At 40.7% G+C, this 23,024-nt stretch overlaps 1 protein-coding gene across 1 annotated transcript in view; it reads right to left on the reverse strand.

The window, feature by feature from the left end:
* The window catches only part of GFRAL (GDNF family receptor alpha like), a 53,078-nt gene extending 48,646 nt beyond the window's left edge, over positions 1–4,432 (reverse strand). Inside the window, exon 1 of the mRNA XM_070419342.1 lies at positions 4,315–4,432. Coding sequence (XP_070275443.1) covers positions 4,315–4,393 — 79 coding nt within the window. The 5' untranslated portion in view covers positions 4,394–4,432. The remainder of the gene's footprint in view (positions 1–4,314) is intronic.
* Between the last annotated feature and the right edge of the window lie 18,592 nt (positions 4,433–23,024).

Raw genomic sequence — 23,024 nt, forward strand, 5'->3', positions numbered from 1 at the left:
TTTTAATAGTTTTAAGACTTTACCTTGCCTACTTTTATCATTGGGCATTTTGTTGTTGTTTTGTTCTTCAAACTCTCCCTTCCTTCTCTTCTAGTTCTCTTGATACTTACTCATTTGATATTTTCTGATCACTCAGAATCCTTCCCAGGATCCTCTTACTCTTCTGTTAACATATAGTTTTAGTTTATGTTCTTTCCTCACAGGTTTTCCATTCTCATTTTATACATTCTCTGTGGATAATTCCATGTACTCTCATCATTTTAACTAACATCTTCAGACTGGATTCTCAAATGTACAATTAAATCCCATCATTTTCTAGAATTCCAGTTATAGATGCTGTTAATCCGACCTAATGTTCCAAACACATCTCCAGACTATAGTATCTTTAATATTGACCTCATAGTTACATTTCCTGATGGACTACCCTACTTCATCAGCAATTCCACATTCACATAGGCACCCAACTAGAAACCTTGAATTTGTCATAGATTCCTTTTCTATCCTGAACTTCACTCTCCCATATCCATTCATGCATAATTCATTGACTATCATTTAGGATATTTCACCAGTTCATTAGTTAATCAGTCTGACTCCAGTTCCATCTATTCAGATAGATTCTTTTTTTATATTTTTTTAATTTTATTTTATTGTTTAAAGTACAGTATTACAAATAGTAGTACATATGTCTCCTTTTTTCCCCCATTGATTCTTTACATGCCCTAAATTGCCTAATGCAATATTCCAGTGCTGTCATTTCTCTGCTTTATCCTTTGAATGGTCCCTCATAGCATGACTTATATTCTTCATCTTTATGGTTTCCCAAATGTTCCATGCTGTCTTGTACCTCTGATCATTTGCTGTACAGTCACTAGTAGGCACTCATTTTCTTTTTCTTCTGAAATAATTTTTTTTTGTCCTTTAAGTCTCAACATAATTGCCTATTTTATAGAAATTGTCCCTTAATTCAATACCCCCTTTTCCTACATCCAAATTGAATTTAATACCCTTCATTTGTTTCACTACAATTTTGGGAATTCCTCATCTAAAGCATTTATTACTCCGTAATAAAAGTGTGTATCTTTATGCTTGTCTCCACAATTGGATTTTAGGGTTTTACTGGCATTACAGGTAATTCATTATTGTATCCTCCTCATCAAACACAACGATGCATTATAGATATCTAATAAATGAGTGTTAACATACATCAACTTGAATAGTTGTTTATGGATGAGTTACATATTTAAAAAAAAACTTATAATATTCTATAACAATAATACATTCCAGATATTTACAAGTTATTTTGAATAGAAGAGTAAAGATTCCAGCAAGTTTTCTAAAAATATCAAGGAGCAATGTTAATTTAGCATATTATACAAATTACTCAAATTGATTCTGTAAGCATGCAAACTTAAACTTGCTTAATCAATCCATAGAAAAATTTGAAAATTGCAGATGAATTACAGAGATAGAATATTAACTAGAATCAAGAGACATTTAGCAAGCCCTGGCCGGTTTGGCTCAGTGGATAGAGCGTCAGCCTGCGGACTGGGGAGTCTCAGGTTCGAGTCCGGTCAAGGGCATGTACCTTGGTTGCCAGAACGTCCCCAGTGGGGGGTGTGCAGGAGGCAGCTGATCAATGTTTCTCTCTCATTGATGTTTCTAACTCTCTGTCCCTCTTCCTTCCTCTCTGTGAAAAATCAATAAAATATATTTTTTAAAAAAGAAAAAAAAAAAAGAGAGACATTTAGCTATATCTTAACCAGAGCCAAATAACTTGAATTTTTAAAAGGGTGATGTTAATTATTAATCATCTGTGACAATATAAAATTATAGGCTTAAAATATTTATCTTACATCTTTTCCAATCTCTTCTCATAAGGAGAATCCAAGACAACTGATTAGATCATATGTGCTACTTTCTGGGTCACCACATTTGAAGGTTAGGGCCATGGGTGTAATTTGGTCACATTTTTTTTTAATTGAGGACTGGAACAAAAATTAACATAACAGTTTTCAGTTTCGTTTGTTTGTTTGTTGTTTATGTGTTCATGGATAACCTCATTTAGCCAAGCCCCAGCCCTAGGTTTGCAAACTTAGAGAAAGATAAAGTGAGCTCCTTGGATTCTGGCCCAGGTTACTTGTTTAAATCCAGTTTGCCGAACACCCTGAAGTAGGGATTTTATGTCAGAAATTCTATTTACAAAACACTGGAATTTTATTTTCCATTGATCATTATATCTTATAATTATCTCCCTCCACCAACTTATAATATGTGATGATCTCCTGGATATATCATTGAAACCTCACCAGTATCTCAATGCAATAATCATTAATGAATTCTACTTATGGTCTTTCCATAAACCCTTTCATTTTCTTTCATATTTAAATGTTTAGGTTGAACAATTCAGATTGTTTATTTTACATAATTTTTTATAGCTTCCACTCCGATGAAACACTGAACCAACTAGAAAAATCATCTCAATGATTTGGCCCACACAACACCAAATATCTTCAACTTTCCAAAATCTTATTCATTCCTAACTGGGATTTGTTTGTGACTGTGTATTTAACCCAGTTTTCAAGGGTTCTCTTAAAGTGCTCAGTGAAAAAAAAAAAAAGGTATATTTTAAAATTAATATGATGAAGAATGTTGCAGATTATATTTACCCTTTAAAGATGTAAAAGGCTCATGAGGATATTAAATACTCTTTTAATAATTCACTATGTCCCACATGTCTTTGGACTTTCCCACATCACAAGACCTATTTAGATAATGTTAAACAAGCATTTTGAAGGATGAACTGTGGTAAATACTGGTTAAAACTATTGCCCTGGCCGGTTTGGCTCAATGGATAGAGCATTGGCCTGTGGACTCAAGAGTTCCCAGGTTCGATTCCAGTCAAGGGCACATGCCCAGGTTGTGGGCTCCATCCCCAGTAGGGGGTGTGCAGGAGGCAGCCAATCAATGATTCTCTCTCATCATTGATGTTTCTATCTCTCTCTCTTCCTTTCCCTTCCTCTCTGAAAATCAATAAAAATATATTTAAAAACAAACAAAAAAAACCCTATCAAATAGTACTATTTTAACCCTGTGAGTATTGGAAATTATTTCTCTCCTTCATGCAACCTAGTGTCAAGGTTATCTAGGAGTAAAAGTTGAAAACAGGAGGCCACCATTGCCTTCTCAACTGGGGCCATAATGAGGTTGTAATATGTTTTGTATTTTGTTATATGGCTACCTGATCTACAAAAGTTAAACTCTCCTACATTCTCTTTATAATAAAGAATAGAAATAAGAAATTGCTATTGTTAGAAATAAATACAAGAAGCAAATTTTTGGAACACTGAATAACTATTACTTAAACTAAAGAAAAGCTAAAAACATGTTAAAAATGCTTTCACTTCTTGCCTTAATTTCTTTAACTTGGTTTAAATTAACTATCCTTTTGTGCTTAACATAATTTGAAATAGACTTTTCTGTTTTCTTGCCCACAATTATGTCTTTATTTATCAAAATTTATTAGTGTAGAATAAGCTGAAAATATACTAGCTTTGGTTTAATGAGTAGACTATTGCTATTCAGCTATAATCTTAAATATCCCTTTTATTCTAAATTAATTTTATATATTCTACTAAATATATAAACATAACTTCTCCAATAACACATATGTCAAATAGAGTTCATGAATTCTACTTTAAGTAGAATTCTTTTCTCACCAATATCTTACAATAGATCTACACTACCCAATATAAGAGAGATATAGCCATACTTTATCTCTCGGTCCCAGAAACTGACTGAAAGACTAAGAATTTGCTTCAGTGCTATTTTATACTATAAATGACTCCTACCTTTTAAATATAAACACCTTAAAAGTAGGAGGACTGTATGGTTTAAATTAATTTCATTTTTATTTAATTTTAAAGAAAAATAGATAATAATTTGAAATTTGTCATCTTATAACTTGTAAATAGATACTGGAAGGTTTTATTTCTAAAAGGTTCTAGTATATATGTGAGTTCCATAAGTCCTAATAAATAACTCAAAGTAACTGGATTATCCTATACACTAAAACAGAAGCAACCTGAGTAATTAATGCAATTCTCACATTATGTATCTTCTGTAATTATAAATGAGCAAAAGTAAGTGTAAATTTTTGCAAAAGTCATAAACCATGCTAAAATAAAAATTTATAATTTGTACTTTATATTATAAGCCCCTACTAGCTTATTCAATAGTTAAATTACATAGAAAAGCATTTGGTGCCCAAAGAATTGGTGGTGTGAAGTCAGATAAACCAGAGCATAATTCACTTACCCAGGAAAATGAAGACTAGCATGCTGGACGACTTGGGCTGTTCACCTGGAAGAAAGGCAGATGTACCTTCTCCAACCATCTTCTTAACAACAACTGTCCAGAATAAGCCTTCAGCCCCTGCTCTTGCTTCCTAAAAGCATTACAGATTCAGACAAGTCATGTACCTAGGTCACCACTTCCTCACCGATCTTTTCTGAGCTGTGAACTTTCCTTATTACGTCCAAATTCAATTATTTTGTTTTGAGTGTACTGATCTCAGATATTACTCTTCCAAGAAAGCCCACAAGCCAGATACTAAGAAATGATACATACTCTGCACATTCATGGAAAGTGTTTTTTTTTTTTCCCTACAACTAGAATATGAAATTGTGTAAAAGACTGCCAACTATAACCCAACATTTTCCTAAACACTTGAGCATGCTCAGTTTCCACTTGCTTAATTAGTCTCATTAAGGCAATTTTATGTTATTTGAGATTTAAGGAAAAAAGGCATCAAGGCAGCTCAGAAAAAATGCCTGGGGAATTCAAGATCCACTAGTATCAAACTGGTGTACTTCATCCTCCCAAATAGGAAATGCTCTCTCCATGTGCCACAACCAGGTTCAGTATGCTTCAGCTACAGTTCCTCAAAGCCTCCAATGCAATGACAGTGTAAGAAACCACTTCTCACCATAATGCAGAAATCCTCCTTCAATGGAAATGGAAATAGATATGTGCTATTCTATGTGCTATTCCTCCACATGTGCTCATCACTTGACAACTATTTTCCTCCTGGCATCAATGGGAGGCAATGCTATTGTCTAAATAAATGTGTCCTCCTAAAATTCATATGTTGAAATCCTAAACCCCAAAGGTGAGGAGGAGTGAGGAGGCAGAGAGGTTGCAGATGCTTGTGAGTGTGAAACCCCCAGAACTGAATTATTGCCTTAAGAAGGAGGCTCTAGACATAGCAAGAAGTGCCATCTATGAACGAGGAAGAACACCCTCGTGAGAATGTGACTTTTTGGAGATGCCTTGACATTGGACTTCAGTTTCCAGAACCGTGAGAAATAAATTTCCATTGTTTTATAAGCCTCCTAGTTTGTAATATTTTGTTATAGCAAAAATGCAAAGTCTGGACTAGAAAGCATTATTTACCTCACTGTACTTTTAAAAAATTGATTTCAGAGAGGAAGGGAGAGGGAGAGAGAGAGCCAGAAACATCAATAATGAGAGAGAATCATTGATTGGCTGCCTCCTGCAAGCCCCATACTGGGAATCAAGCCCAAAACCTGGCCATGTGCTCTGATTGGGAATCAAACCATGACCTCTTGGTTCATAGGTTGACACTCAACCACTGAGCCATGTCGGTCAGGCTCATTGTACTTTGTGTTCTTCCTCACAGGAACCCAGAACACATCGTCTCCCTTGGGGCATCATGGGGCTTCCACTTTTAATCCTCCCCCCCCCCCCCCCGCCTCGAAACCTTTCTGTAATGGATGCTTAGAAATATAAATGCCACTTTGACAAGAAATTAGAAAAAGACAGGTTTAGATAATCAACTATTGATATAGGAAAGAAGCATTTGTGTGTACACAGTTATAAAATGAGAGAGTTGTTGATTGCAATTGTCCATGTTTATTTTATACTAAGAAAGAAGCTATATTTTGTTTTAAGAATGCATAATGAAAAAACAAGACTCTGGAGTCCAAAAAACCAAAATAGTAACACTGCTTTTCCTCTATAAATGTAGGAAGTTATTTATATTTATTCCTCTGTAATAATGGGCTAATTGTATTCATGGTGCTATAAATATTAAGTATATGGATCAGATTTACTGTATACCACAGAGATCAACAAATGCCAGTTATATTTCACCCACAGACTTAATTATTATTTAATACAATAATTATACTGTCATAAAATTAATCAAAGGTTTCCTTTGTAAAGGTACCGAGTCACTAAGCTTGTATTATAATTTTACCAAGATAATTGTTCTTTTATATAGAAGCCAACTAAAAATGCCTTAAGCTAGAGAGAGCTTTGGTGGCTCCCATACATGGGGGCAAGGAGAGACCCAAAAGAAGCAGGCCACTCCGGACTGGCAGGTGACAGGGTTACTATGCAAGGAAACTGACCTGTGATGTGGGTTGTCTTAGGTGCCGGAAAGATTAGTAGATCTCTGCACCCATCTGCCAGATTCTTCAAAGTTTATATAGAAGCCTTACTGGGTTCAGTCACATATTCAGCCCACATGGGCTCAACAATACATTATTCTTTCGTGGTTGTGTCCTTAAAACAGCTTCCACTGAGGGAACTGTGAACAGAATGAACATTCCAAGGACAGGGAAGGGGGTGAGGAGCCTCCAATTGCTGAGTCCAGCTTGAGGGTCAACAGGCAGTCATGTCCTCTTCTTGACCTCCTCCAATAGGCTCCATAGCTGAAGAGTCCAGGTGTAGAATGGACTTCAGGCATGTTTTATACCTTGTCTTTTGGGTCTGAGGGTTTTCCCCCTCCTGTCTCTGAGCACTTTCTTCTGTGTCAGCTTCATTCTCAGGCAGTTTCTTTTCTTCCTTTGGAAGGTAGCACTGGGTATGCGCCTTTCTCTCTTAGAAGCCAGAGTAAGAAATGTGACTCTTTTCCTATTAAAATTCCAGAATTGAGTCACCTGAGTTCTACATGTGTCCCATGCCCATCCATTGAAACTGACCCCAGTTGGTGCCCAGCATCACAGACTTAGGTAGAGTTTGACCCTGCTCAATCCACAGGTGCCCATGGTGGGAGAAGAGTGCATCACCAAGGAAAATTATTGTATTCAAAGAAGCATGTGAAAGGATCCTGGGAGGAGAAAAAAACCTATTCAGTAAAGCATCTAAAAAAGGGTGAATTTATGTAGGGCTACCACAAGCAAAATAAACTGATGAAACAAAAGAAAAGAATATTAAAACACAGTTTCCTGTTCAAGGAGGTGATATAGTTATGACTTTCTTGAGTACAGTGATACACAGAACCTGAACTTATGACACCGGGTGAAAGAGGCTAATCATTGCAAATAGGTACAGCTGCTGAGGTCTACCACTGACAGGTGTAGAAAGTATCTGTGCTCTTATAGCTGCTTATCCCAAAACAATAATTATTAGCTGTGTCACCATCTAAATCAGGAAATTTTTAGCATTTCAGTGTGCCATCTGCACCCTTTCTCTCTATATATTTTTGCTAGTATCCTTTTTATTTTATTCAAATTATCCATATACATATTCCAGAACATGTTTTTCCTTAAATTTCATTTGTTGTTTTAACTTTTCATGTTTTTCTTTATTGCTGAAAGTGTTACATATGTCCCCTCTTTTACCCCATTGACCTCGTCCAGCCCACTTCCACCTCTCCATCCCAGGCCTTCACCACCATATTGTTTATATCCATGGGTTATGTATATATGCATATAAGTTCATTGGTTGATCTCTCTCCACCCACAAACCCTCCCCTACTTTCCCACTGTGGTTCAACACTCTGTTTGTTGCTTCCATGTCTCTGGATCTATTTTTGTTCATCAGTTTATTTTGTTCATTAGATTCCACAAATGAGTGAGATCATGTGATACTATCTTTCTCTAACTGGCCTACTTCTCTTAGCATAATGCTCTTTAAATCCTTTCTCTATATTTTTATGACTATTTTTAAGGTACAATTTTTAAGAGGATTATGAAAAAGATTAACCATATTAAAATATATTTATCAAATAAATTTCTAAGAAAGAAATATATATGGTACTTTATCACAAGAGTAAATATCAAGATCCAGGTGGAACAAAATAATACTGTAATTTCACTGTAGTGATTGATGACCATAAATGCTAATTTGGGATAATTTCCACAAATTCAGTGCCATAAAAATATCTGTAATTTCTATTGGTGACAATGACAGCACAAGATGTACTGAATTTCAATTGGAGTTTAGTAAAAATAGAATACAATTTTGCTCCAGGCAAATGTACAGAAACCCCAAATTAATAAACCTTATTCTAACATTAACAAAAAAAGTAATTTCAACTTGATTACTTACTCAAATGAAAACCAGCCATTGAAATAGAACATTTTAGAGGTGAGAGGAAATGATAAAATCTTGTACTCCAATAGTTTACAATGATCACCAGTGTGAGATTTTTAAAATATATCTATGTTTTGAATAGCATGCAACTAATTAATGAATAAAAGAGAAAAACAGAGTTGATTTGGCTGAAATCTATGTGAGAAGCCCAACCTCTGTTCATTGGCTTTGCCATCACCATCCACAGATACCACTGAGGCATCCACGGTTTCCAGAACTCCTATTCAGAATTCACTGATCTCATTTGATTGTTCTAATTTTTTCACATAAAGAATCCATTCTCATAACCGATAAGTGAAATGCACAATACCTTATACCTTGTCACTGGGCAAAAGACACTAGGGTTTTTATTCAACAAACTAGTAGCCCGGTGCACGAAATTCGTGCACTGGGGTGGGGTGGGGGGGAGGGGCCCCTCAGTCTGGCCTTCACCCTCTCCAATCTGAGACCCCTCAGGGAATGTCCAACTGCCTGTTTGTGCCCACACTTTTAACAGATAACAGCTCCATTGTTGTTTCTTTCTTATGCTTAAAACCATTGGAATTAGTAGGTATTCAAAGTGTGTATACATTTTGGGGGGACCCCCTGTATATCTCTAGTCAGCGGTGAAAGAAACCAAAAGCAGATTTGGAACCCCCAGACAGGGAACCTCGCTCACTCCCCACATGTCTCCCCACTTCACTTTCCACCTTCGTGGGCAGCAGCAGAATCAATGTTTTCTCTCATTAACTCAGAAAAGCACGTCCTGTCACCCGCTGCCCGGCAGGAGTGCGCTAGGCCCCAAGCAAGTGAGGCTCAGTCAGGGCAGCCTTTGCTCATGGGTGCTGTCACCCAAAGTGCACATTCCTCCTCTACAGTCGCCCCGACTATCCCACTGTTTCACTGAGAGGACGGAATTCCTCTCCGCCTCTGGGTTCTTGATCTTGAACGCTGACCGAAGGCACCTCAGAGAGGGCCGCCCGCGCCCACCAGGTGTGTCTGTCTGCACCTGCTCCCACCTCAGCACCTGCATTAACCCCCCAGAGGTGATCTCGTAGCTGCACTGGCCTCCATGGGAACAGGGCATCACCACTCCACCCTCTCACTGTCATCTCACAGGTGCCCACCCTCGGCATCCAGAAACCCTGACACTCTCCAAAGGACGCATCAGAGGGGATGTGTGCACATCCTGTGGGGGTGTTAGGCATGCCGGGTTGATGGAAGTGCGGTGGAGAGGCAGGGGGAACTTGTGCAAGCCTTGGTTTGCAACTGTTGCAGGCATGGGAGGGTGACAGTGTCCTAGGGGATGTTCGCACACCAGGGGAGGATGTGCACACCAGAGGCCACTGGCTTTGCAGATCCGCAAACCCCCGTGGTGCGGCCAGGAGGATGTCAGTCTGGCCGGCCATGGTGGCTGTCCCTTCGATCCTGCACCTTCTGGGCCAGGAGGCGGATCTTGCGCAGCCACTCCTGGGCGCTGATGGCCTGCAGGCGCTACTTCAGCTCAGCCTGCAGGCTCCGCTTGGCGTGCTCACAGCTGTCACCACCGCCATGTGGGGAGTACAGGCTGCCTTCCGCCGGCCTGCCTCCCCTGTCCAGAGGCTCTCTGCGCTGCTCACCTGCCCAAAGTGACTGGGGCTGGGCGGAAGCCAGGCGTCCTGCCCTGCCCAACCCTGGCTGATCCTCCCCTGTGCGAGCTGCCACCCCGCCAGGAAGGGTCACGAATCCAGGTCCTGGGACTGCGGACAGCCTCAAGCACTGCCCCCACCCGCCTCGGCAGGGTCACAAATCTGGGTCCTGGGATCACAGAAAGCGTCAAACGCTGCCCCCCATCCGCCAGGTCACGGATCCAGGTCCTAGACCGCCGACAGCCTCAAGCACTGCCCCCCGCTTGGCAGGGTCACGGATCTGGGTCCCGGGACCGCGGACAGCCTCCCGCGGCACCCCCCGAGGCACCCCCCCGCCTTCCAGGTCACGGATCAGGATCTGGACCTCGGACAGCCTCAAGTACTGCTACCCGCCCACCAGGTCACAGATCCAGGTCCCAGACCACGGACAGCTTCAAGCACTGCCCCCTGCCCGGCAGGGTCACAGATCCGGTCCTGGACTGCGGACAGCCTCCCCTGCTACCCCCTGCCAAGCAGGGTCAGAGATCTGGTCCTGGACTGTGGACAACCTCAAGCACTGCCCCCCGTCCAGCAGGGTCACAGATCCGGGTCCCAGGACCACGGACAGCCTTGCCCACTGCCGCCCGCCTTCAGTATTCAAATTAGCCTCCATCTTGTTGCTTCAGGGTGGGGGTCCCCACTGGGGTGCCTGGCCAGTCTAGGTGAGGGGATGATGGCTGTTTGCAGCTGGTCACACCCCCTTCAGGGAGGGGGTCCCCACTGTGGTACCTGGCCAGTCTGGGTGAGGGGCTGAGGGCTGTTTTCAGGCTGGCGGGCGACTGAAGCTCCCAACCTCTCCTTTTTTTTCTTTTTTCTTTTATTCTGGGATTTATTTACCTTCTATGGCTGTCACTGGAGCTGAGAGCCGGCTTTAGCTCTGCGGCTCGGCTGCAGCTCTGAGACCTCAGCTGCAGCTCTAAGACCTTGGCTGCTGAAAGCAGGTACTGGGTTTGTGAGGTTGTGGCCCTGCCCCCTGTCACACACAGAGCCGCAGGGCGATCAGGGGGTTTGGGCGCTGCCGCCTGTCACGCTGATCCCGGTGCCGGGAGCCTTGCTGCTCCGCTGATCCCGGTGCTGGGAGGCATATTACCTTTTTACTATATAGGATAGAGGCCTTGTGCACGGGTGGGGGCCGGCTGGTTTGCCCTGAAGCGTGTCCTGGATCAGGGTGGGGGTCCTGCTTGGGTGCCTGGCCAGCCTTTGTGAGGGGCTGAGGGCTGTTTGCAGCTGGTCACACCCCCTTCAGGGTCGGGGTCCCCACTGGGATGCCTGGCCAGTCTGGGTGAGGGGCTGAGGGCTGTTTTCAGGCTGGCGGGTGACTGAAGCTCCCAACCGCTCCTTTTTCCTTTTTTTTTTTTTATTCTGGGCCAGCTTTAGCTCGAGGCTTGGCTCCAGCTCTGAGGACTCGCTGCTGAAAGCAGGTATCTGGTTTGTTTGGGTTCTATAATCGAAACACTGTTTCAACTCCAGCTTTGAGATCCCGGCTGGCTGAAAGCAGGCTTCTGGGGTTTTGTTTAGCTTCTATATTTGTAACAATGTTTCAAACTGCAAGCTCAGAGGCCGGCAGCGGCAGGCGGGGAACGTTGGCTTCCTCCATCACTGAAGCAAGCAAGCCTCATGTTCGCTTCAAGCTGCCTGGCTACTGGCCGCTATCTTGGCTGGCAGTTAATTTGCATATCGCCCTGATTAGCCAATGGGAAGGGTAGCAGAGGTGTGGCTAATTACCATGTTTCTCTTTTATTAGATAGGATGTTTACTAAAAGCCTGCTATACCCAAGCCTCTGTGTAAAAATGAGGAATGGTCCCTTGTTTCACAGATCAGATGAAACTACAAATAAGAAAGAAAAGAAAATTGTTGAAAAATGAAAGCAATAGCCAATCAGTAAAACACCTATTCCTAGAAGACATTTTCTTTTGGAATGAACACAAGGAAACTACTTTGGTAACAACAACAGCAATTCCTCTCCAACTATCCCTGCATTGATACTATATTCTCTATCCAACTACTTAAAATTCCATAAGACACTCACTCATCTGGAGGAGAGAAATAAAACTTAATCAGCCTCAAATTTAGAGTCAAACTAAAATTGACAGCTCTAGGAAGAAAAAATATATATACTAGAGGGCCTGTGCAGTCCAGCCTGCATCCTCTCCAATCTGGGACCCCTCGGGGCATGTCCGACTGCCGGTTTAGGCCCGATCCTGGGGATCCGGCCTAAACCAGCAGTCAGACATCCCTCTCACAATCCTGGACCACTGGCTCCTAATCGCTCACCTGCCTGCCTGCCTGGTTGCCTCTAACTGCCCGCCCCCCCACTGGCCTGATCACTCCTCACTGCCTCTGCGTGCCGGCCTGATTGCCCCTAACTGCCCCCCCCCCCCGCTGGCCTGGTAGCCCCCAACTCCTCCCCCCCCCTCCAGCCTAGTCTCCCCTTACTGCCCCCCTGCCGGCCTGGTGGCCTCTTACTGCCCCCCCTGCCTGCCTGGTTGCCCCCAACTGCTCCCCTGCCAGCCTGGTCGCCCCCAACTGACTCCCTGCAACCTGGTCTCCCCTCACGGTCCCCCTGCCTACTTGGTTGCCCCACGCAGCCTGCTTTTTCAGTCATTTGATTGTCCCTCACTAACCCCCCTACCGGCCTGGTCGCCCCACACAGCCTGCTTGTTCAATCATTTGGTCTTCCCTCACTAAACCCCCTGCCGGCCTGGTCATAGGCAGCCATCTTCTGAGGTCATGAGGGTTAATTTACATATTACCTCTTTATTATATAGGATATTTATTTATTTATTTATTTATTCATTTATTCATTTATTTATGTATTTATATACCTTGACTATGAGGTCTCTAAAGGTTCTAGGACAGTAGTAAAGGAAGACATGCAGTATTTTGGAGGAAAATAAGAGCTTCTCACTGTCTTTTACTGGAGGGCTTCACTAGAAAAGAAAAATTAGGCCAATGTGATGGTGTATGTAATCACCTCATCCTGAGTTGCCTACTGGTCTCCTCACTAACAAACTGATGGGAGATGGCTTTGAGTGAGGAGACAGGGCAGCCAGGATTGGAAGGAAACAAGAAACAGCATAGAGACATGACCCTACGGCATGTTCTGGGGACTTCAGAAGGACTAATATCACTGAAACTCGTGGTGGGTGGGAAAAAAGATAAATAACCATACTATGGGAAGCATTTTATACCTCACCAAGGAGACTAGTGTTTATCCATAGAGAAAAAGGAGGATATTAGTGGGTTTTAAGAGAAAATAATCAGATTGGTGTTCTGAGAAACTGCTTGAGCAATGCTATGGAAGATGGTTTGGAAACAAATATAATTACCAGTTCTGAGTCTATTTCAGTAGTTGAGGAGAGACATGGCAATGGCTGAACTAAGAAGTAGTGACAATGGAGAGGTTGGTAGATCCAAGATGTATACAGGATCTGGTGACCATTTGAGATACAGACAGGATGGGGAGAAGGAGGAGTCCAGGATGCATCCTTACTTGTGGTTTGTGTAATGTGGTGTTGATTGCTGTTACTTATTGAGTCACTTGGCTCACAGTCCAATGCTCTATATACAATATAATATTATCCATTGAAGAACTTAAAAATTAGGATGAAACAGCAGTTTCTATGGTCCATCTGTCACTGGGGAAGACAGGTTGGCTATCTCCAAGAGGATCAAACAGCTCCAGGAGATAGCACTGCTGTGGGTGATTATTGTTGTACAAGGACTGCTTGCTATCTAATAGGATCAAGAATGGATTTGTCCTTTAGGACCTCGCTAACATTAAGAAAGATCATGGAAATGGAAATATTAATGATATTGCCAATTTATTTATTCATAAGAAGAAATCTAATTCCTAGCTAGTATATTTACTTCATGTAAGCATGCCAACAGGGGAAATAGATGAAAGTTTTACATTAAGGAGGATTAGTCCTGAATACTTTTTGACATCAGGTTAGAATAATCCCCAGATATCACTCTTTGTGACAATGGGGTATATGACACACTGTTGCTTTCTTTGAGTAAATTAATGTACTCAATCAGAGCAGCCCAAGACAATATTTCAGCTAAAATTGGACATCTCTCTCCATATTGTGGTTTATTGATTTTATAGTTTAAATTTTGGTAAATTTTCTTCCAAGCTCTTGAGAAATATTGCAACTCTAATGTGCTCATATCCTTTGTGTTGACACATAATTTAAATATTTATATAGTAGAACATCATTTACAATTGGGCTAATTGTAAGAGTCAAATGTATGACAGAAAGTTTTGTCTATAAAATAGCTAATATTCATATCTGAAACAGCAGTTCTGTATACTGGCTTTGACTTTCTCTGGAATTTCTATTAGTTGGGTCTAATTTTGGGGAATTTGTGACACCTCTAAAAACAGAATCAAAACCAACTTTTGAGAAATGTTTAATTCCTTTAAATTTTGTTTTCCTTACTCTGTTGTGCTCTCTGCTTCCCAATTCATGTTAATGCTAAGGTCTAGTGGACATTCTAATCATCATGGCAGGAAGATTTTATGTGTCTGCTGTCTTGGTAAATTTATTACTAAATGGAGGCGGGACCACTTATTATCAGATAACCTCAAAGTATCATATATTTATTTTTAATTTTAACATACTTTCTTCCCTTTATTATAAGATATAGCAGCCTTTGAAATGAGGTCATCCACGCATGGTGCATTGTCCTCCAAAGAAATAAATGATTAGCGGTAGGGAAAGTTTGCTGCTGAATTACAGACTGAACTGTTTTTATAAGATCAATTCTCCCAAGGGAGTATTGGAGAGAGGATTTGTACATCCCATGGAAGAGATGTCTGACAATAACATACAGGAACGTGCTATTATTAATATGTTGTCAAAGCTACTGGAAGCAGATTATACTGTTTAAATTACCTTCTTATTCTTTTCAAAGTAAAGTTTGTTTCCCTTGTAAAATATTTGGTACTTAAGTATAGCATTGGAAAAAACAACAAATGAAAATATTTGCATTTAGATTATAAGAGATATCCAATATTTACTGTGGGGAAGCACAGGACTTGGTGGGAATGTCTGAAAGGTCAGGGGCCTCTGAGGGGGCCTTGCCAAAGGTGGCGGCTGCTCCCTTGATTTTTCCAAACAAGTCCGACCCCCTGGGGTGTTTTCCCTGAATCTCTATGTTTAGTCGTTTAGACCCAACCTGTAGAAGCATATACTTACTCAAGGATGCTTACCCTGCTAAGAGTATCTAATAGTTAATTTTAGTTCAAGCTGTTATGACATTAAAAGCCAAAGGAGGCAGGCGAACAGGACTACTTGGCAGCAATAGCCAAGTAGTCCCTTAGCCCTCTCTTTCACAGAAACATGTGTTAAGAGTAATCAGTCATCCATTGCTCAGGGTCTGCTGGTCAGCCCCGGCAATTTACCTTTTGATTTATTTTCTTTAAATTATTTTACCTATATTTTTTATTACTTTTAAAAGATCATTATCATATTCATATACACATTTGTTCATTAAAATGATAAAACCGCCCAGCCGGCATGGCTCAGTGGTTGAGCATCGACCTAGGAACCAGAGGTCACGGTTCAATTCCCAGTCTGAGCACATGCCTGGGTTGTGGGCTCGATCCCCAGTGTGGGGCATACAGGAGGCAGCCCATCAATGATTCTCTCTCATCATTGTTGTTTCTATCTCTTTCTTCTTCTCCCTTCCTCTCTGAAATCAATAAAAATATATTTTTTAAAAATGATAAAACCATCTTTTCTTCTGATTACAAATGTGAAGGAAAAAAATCACAATAACCCTATGACTTATGGGCAACTAATGTACATGTTTGTTTTTCTTCTAGCTCTTGTTACATATCTACATAGATATATACTCTATACATCATTTTTCAAAGCATAGATAGCACAGTATTACTCAAATTGTAAATTAAAATAATGTGAAAAAAGGGTTGAAAGTTAGTATATATACTGACTTTTCAGATATTTCCATTAAAATTCTACATTTAATTCTTGGATTTAAGATATTAATTTTTTAAACCAGGTTTTCTAAATCCTAAATGTTAAAATAGAAATAAAAATTTCATAAAATAACATTTGTCCAGACAGTGTCTTTTTTTTTTTCTGATGTGAAAATTATTCATATGCATTTTGTAAATGTACAAGTAAACTTACAATATTGTTAAAATATTGGGAAATTCAGAAAATTATAAATCAGGAAATAAAGATACTATTTATTCAGGAAAAGACAGGGATGCCCACTTTCACCATTCCTGTTCGACATCGTACTGGAAGTGCTAGCCATAGAAATCAGACAATAAGAACAAATAAAAGGCATCCAAATTGGAAAAGAAGAAGTAAAACTGTCATTATTTGCAGATGTCATGATATTGTACATAGAAAACCCTAAAGACTCCCCAAAATAACCTACTAGACTTAATAAATGAATTTGGCAATGTAACAGGATACAAAATTAACACCCAGACATCTATGGCTTTTTTATGCACCAATAAACTCACAGGAAGAGAAATAAATAATAATAATAATCCCATTTACCATTTCATCAAGAAAATTAAGTTACTTAGTCTCTTAACTAAGGAGGTAAGAGACCTGTACTCGGAAAACTACAGGACATTGAAAAAAGAGATAGAGGAAGACATAAACAGATGGAAGAACATACCGTGTTCATGGGTTGGTAGGATCAACATCGTTAAATTGTCCATACTACCCAAAGCAATCTATAGATTCAATGCACTCCCCATTAAAATACCAATGGCATATTTCACAGACCTAGAACAAACTCTCCAAATATTCATATGGGATAAAAAAAAAAAAAAAGACCCTGAATAACTGCAGCAATCCTGAGAAAGAAGAACAAAGTTGGAAGGACCACAATACCAGATATCAAGCTGTATTACAAAGCCACTGTTCTCAATGTACTGGCACAAGAACAGACATATAGCCCAATAGAACAGAACAGAGAACCCAGAAATTGATCCAAGCCATTATGCTCAATTAATATTTGACAAAAGAGGCAAGAGCATACAATGGAGTCAAGACAGTCTCTTCAATAAATGGTGCAGGGAAAAGTGGACAGATACATGCAAAAATAAAACTAGACCACCAACTTACACCATACACAAAAATAAACTCAAAATGGATAAAGGACTTATATGTAAGACGGGAAAGCATAAAAATCTTAGAGGAATCCACAGGCAGCAAAATATCAGCCATATGTCGTAGCAATATCTTTTTTCTTTTTCTTTATAGATATAATGCCATTTTATTGGAAATTTTCCTTTTGTTTCTTCTGAAATATTACATTTGGGGTATTATTTCAGTGCTTTCGAAAGTACGTATGTAGGCAGGTTATCAGTCCTGGCTTTCATTTAAGGATAATTAAGGAGGCATAACAAAGTATGCTATCAAAAAGGAAATAGCTAATAAGTGCGAACCAAGGGTGTAAGGCATTAGTGAAAGGATGCTGAATACAGCTGAGCCCTCCTTAAAGATCACAGAAGGAAACAGTTTTCCTATTCTGTGTGTTACCCTGGCCCCAGGACACACTGTTATATTTCTTCACTTAATAATTCACTTAAAATAAAAATTAGCCAATGTATCTCAATAGCACTCTACTTTCTTTAAGCATGCTTTAAAAAAAAAATCAGTCAATGATAACCCGTTACCTTTTCCTTGCAAGGAGAGGTACTGTAGATTACAAAACCTGAAGAGTAAGTTTGCACAGAAACAGAAGGCATGTAAACCAGAAGTCTCTGCTTTGCACCCAGAGAGACTCAGTCATATCACATGGAAATCGATTCAATGACCTCTTATACCCCTGCTGATAAAACATATTAGAAAACTGAAAAGAGTTTCAGATACAATTTCACAATCCTGAATTGGATATTAGAAATCATGAGACTCTCCGTATGTCCCTAAGGTCTGCAAACTTAATATGTGCCTTTGAACAGATAAACAAAAAAGTTCATTGATTTGGGAAACAAGTGTGTGGCCATAATCAACACTATTGTGCCACCTTCTTTACCATTACTTGTTTAAATTCTGCATTTCTACCTTTAGAACAGGATGGTCAGTCTGAAGTATGACAATATCTTTTCACTGCCCTTCGCAACTTAAAACAGGACATAAGAATACGTAGAGGAGCTGGGTATATTGGTGCAGCTACAGCATTCAAAATGGCAGAAGGGCAGATGCTGAGATCTGGAGCTGTCTTCCAGCCTCTCCCGGGAGATCGTGCTCCAAGGCAGGGGGCAGAGTAGTACACAGGTAGCTGAAAAGGCTGAAGGGATTTACTGATAACAAAACCAAGGTCATGGGGCTTTCTTTGGCATATCTGCAGCTACAGCAATGTGGGGTCTTGCTTGGCTCTTTGGAATTCTGCAGTTCTCCAGGCAGTGAGCCCCTCCCTGCTGAAATGCTCCCGAGGAAGTGCAAACTCTGTGTCTGCTGGAGGCACAGGCTCAGCTCCTGACGACAGGCCTGTTGAACAATTTCCGTCTTCTTTATGTCCCAGTGCAAAGCAACAGCCAGGGCCTTGGGGTCTTCCTTGGTGACCAACTGTGGCGAGTATAAGAGCCACTGAGAACCAGGATGTCTGCCTGCCTCTCCTGCTCCCACAGCTTCTTTAGGGGAGTGAAGTTAGGTGATTCAGGTTGGTTATGTCCCTGCAGAAATGCCAGGTCTCCTTCATAGCAAACGGCCATGGGCCTTCTCTTGCCATACAACACCGACAGGAAAGGCTCTTTGGGAAGAAGTTTACTTGGAGCAACTACAAAGTCCTCCACTTAGAGGAAATTTAGCCAAGTGCAAGTCAATAGTTTCCTTCCCTTCTAGCTACAATGGAGATGTAGTTGGGACAGGGACGAAGGTGAAAGTTAAGAAGTAGCCCCCTGTGATGGATTCTCTTCCTCAAGCTTCTAGTTCCCTGGTCTTAGAGCCAGTGCAGGGCGGCCCCTCGAGTGTGTCTTTCCCTGTGATCCTGTATGTGCCTCAACTGCCTGTGAACCTTCTCTAACCACTGACAGGCCCAGAAGCCCTGTCAGAAGCCCAGGCCTGCTGTTCCTCCCTATCAGGCTTTGTCACTTCATTACCCACTTTGGATCAGAAGATAATGTTTGCTGATCTGTGGGAGTGCATTCATTTTGTGTAAGCCATTCTGATGTAGATTACATGTGATGTTTGCAAAGGCTCTGGCACATAATATGCAAATTTTATATGCAGGATGTGGAGAAAAAGGAACCCTCGTGCACTGCTGGTGGGAATGCAGACTGGTACAGCCACTGTGGAAAACAGTATGGATTTTCCTCAAAAAATTAAAAATGGAACTCCCATTTGACCCAGTAATACCACTTCTAGGAATATATCCCCCAAAAACAGAAACACCAATCAGAAAGGACATATGCATCCCTATGTTCATAGCAGCACAATTTACAATAGCTAAGATTTGGAAACAGCCTAAGTGCCTGTCATCAGGTAAGTGGATTAAAAAATGGAATGGTGGTACATCTATTGCCCTATCTGGTTTGCCTGAATGGATAGAGCATCAGCCTGTGGACTGAAGGGTCCCAGGTTTGATTCTGGCCAAGGGAACATGCCTGGGTTTTGGGCTCGATCCCCAGAGAGGGTGTGCAGGAGGCAGCCGATCAAGGATTCTCTCTCATCATTGATGTTTATCTCTCTCTCTACTTCTTCCTTCATCACTTAATCAATAAAAATATATTTTTAAAAAATGATGGTACATCTACACAATGGAATACTACACTGCTTTAAAATAGAAAGAACTCTTACCATTCGCAACAGCATGAATGGACATGGAGAGCATTATGCTAAGCTAAATAAGCCAATTGGAGAAAGATAAATATCACATGATCTCACCAATTTGTGGAATAAAATGAACAACATAAACTGATGAACAAAATAGATCCAGAGACAGAGAAGTATTGAACAGATCGTCAAACTTCAGAGGGAAGGCAGGGGAGAGTAAGAGGTCAACCAAAGGACTTGTATGCATGCATATAAGCATAACCAATGGATACAGACAATAGGGGGAGTGAGGGCATGTGCTAGGGGTGGGGTGACTGGGGAGAAGTCAATGGGGGGAAAAGGAGACATATGTAATACTATATGTAATACTTTAAACAATAAAGAATCTAAAAAAAAAATACTACGTTATTTTACTCCCTGAGATAAATGATGTTAAGATTCAATGCACAACTTTCAAAATGTTTCTAGGCATATATATATATATATCCTATATAATAAAAGAGAAACATGTAAATTGACCACCCCTTTGCTACTCTCACCAGCCAATCAGGGTGAATATGCAAATTAACATGACAAAGATGGTGGGTTAATTTGCATACACAGGTGCCAGGCGGAGAGCAGAAGCAGGAGAGCCAGCAAATTGGGGGGACGTGGCTCCCTCAGTACTCCCTTGGGGGGCCATGGCCCCCTTGGTTGCTCCCAGCATGGGGAGCACCAGGAATTCTGGGAATAGTAGTTCTGATGGCAGCCCTAGAACTGGAAGTGGAAGCCCAGAGTGCGGGGAGCACCAGGAATGCTGGGAATCATAGTTCTGGTGGCAGACAGATCTCCTAGACACTAGAGCAAAGTGAGCCTGGAGCAAGTTACTGTTGCGGTTGGGGATGGAGGGAAAGCAAAGATGAGAGACATAAGTAAAATCAGAGTGTCTAGGAAAAATTAAAGGGAAGATATCCTAAAACTTCCAGGAAATCTCCACAATGAAGCAAAGGAAAAAAAAATGCCTCTATTATTCTGTGAGTAACAAACCAAACTGGGTTGGGGTCTCAGACAATTCGCTCATATGATTGCAAAGACAGACAGAAACTTCTGGATTGGAGAGGGCTCCCCTGAGAGCTCCCAGATTGGAGAGGGCAGGTCGGGCTGAGGGACGCCCTCCCCCCCCCCCCCCCCCCCCCCCCACCGCCCATGCATGAATCTTCGTGCACCGGGCCCCTATTTTATATATATCTTTTAACATTATACTCCACATACTGTTTTATAATTTGATTTGTCCCCTTAACAATGTACCACAAACACGTTTCCATGTACATATGTCAATATCAAAATTATCATATTTATGTCTGCCTTGTATTCTATTATGGGGATATTTTAAACATTATTAATTATAATATTCATTTATTGATTCAAAAGATATCTATTGAGCACCTACTATATTCCAGGCACAGCTCTTGTTTTGGAGATAGGTAATAAAAGAGACATTGCTCTTGTTTTCATATATTCTACTTGGGATATACAGGCATAAACAAAATAAGAAATAAATACCATCTATACCAGATATCTGTAAGTTTAAGAAGAAAAATAAGGAAAGATTAAAAAAAAGTGAAATGCCTGAGTTGTGGGAAAAAGAATTACTATTTTATATAGGATAAGTAAGTGAAGAAACAAGACACTCAAGAGAACAAGTTAGGGAGAAATTCCAAGCAGGGGAGGAGCAAGTAAAAAATCTTGAGATAGGTAAGTTTTGGGTATGTTCCCAGATGAGCAAGTAGGCCCCTGTGGCTGGACTGGCAGAGTGATAGGACATGGAGTCAAAGGGGTTCTGTGGCCAGACCATATGGGAATTTGTAGATCTAGGATTTTTATTTATTTTTTACTTGAATAACATTGCAGAGTAGTAATAGGATTGATTATAGTTTTTACAAATGGATCACAACTCCTGCTGTGTGGAGAACATAGTACAGGAGTTAAGGTGAAAGCAGGAAGCCTAGTTGGGAGGCTAGTTAAGTGCCATGGGAGGGGGCACCAAAATACAGGGTCAGGAAGGTGACAAGAAACTGGGAAGAAATGGCCAATGAAGTGAAAGTAGTCCACGAACACGAAGCATTCTAGAAGCCAAGTAGAAGTGTTTCAAGGAGAAGGTGGGTAACCAGGTACCAATAACTCAAATACAATGAGAACGGAGTATTAAGTTAGCAACGTGGAGGTCATTGGTGATAATAATAAAGCAATTGTGAAACCTGGGGTGCAAAAACCTAGATAGAGTAGATTGAGGATAAAATAGAAGCAGAAGAATTTCTGACAATAGGTATTTCCTCTTTCAGGGAAAGGAGTGAAACAGAATTGGGGAAATATCTGGGGAGGGATATGAGGTCAAGGGAGAGATATTCAATATATTTGTTCTATACCTAACACACTTTTCCTGATGGCAGATATAATTGAAGTGAATGTTTGAGTCACTTCTATAGTACAACTGTGGCTCTTTCCTGTAGGCCCCATGTCTCTCAGTTAGAAGCACCCACCTGAGATTAGTTTTCTTCACCCCCATTTTGGTGTCATTTCACATGTTTTTCTCTCATCCATATTCTACATCTGTCTGCTGCTTTACGGAAACTATTAATACGTTATTAATATGTTATATCATGTTAAGCAGGTCATCATATTTTCACTCCCCTTTCATCCCCTCCTGAAAAGGCCTTTGTCTCTTTAATGGAATTATCATAAAAACTTTTCCAACAGCTTTTGTTCTTCCCCTCCTATGATAGATTTCTAAACAAATTCAACATCTCTGTTGATGTAATGTTCGTTTTCAAATCATATTTTCCTAACAGTTCAATTATTACAAATAGGGCCTGGGATTAATGGTACTTGAACCATGTAATCTGACTATTCATTAAGATTCTCAGAGCAAACTTTTCCTTTTGAAAGCCATTCCATTGCCTTTTTCTGCAGAGCACTTTAACTCACCCCCCCCCCCCATTTTCTCTTTATCTCACCCCCATTTTCTCCTACTTTGCATGTTTTTCCATGTCTCCAATTTATTAGGTTTTCTTTTCTATTGCAATGTAAAAATTATGCCAAAGCATAGTGTCTTGAAACAATAATAACAATTTACTATAGCTTACTCTTTTTGTGGGTCTGGAATTGGGAGTGGTTTGGTTGTGTGTTCTGGCATAAACCTCTCTCGATATTGAAGAGTTATTTCAGAGA

The sequence above is a fragment of the Myotis yumanensis genome, unplaced genomic scaffold (assembly GCF_028538775.1).
Source record: "Myotis yumanensis isolate MYYU_CA2020_CCGP unplaced genomic scaffold, mMyoYum1.0.hap1 SCAF_6, whole genome shotgun sequence".
NCBI lineage: Eukaryota > Metazoa > Chordata > Mammalia > Chiroptera > Vespertilionidae > Myotis > Myotis yumanensis.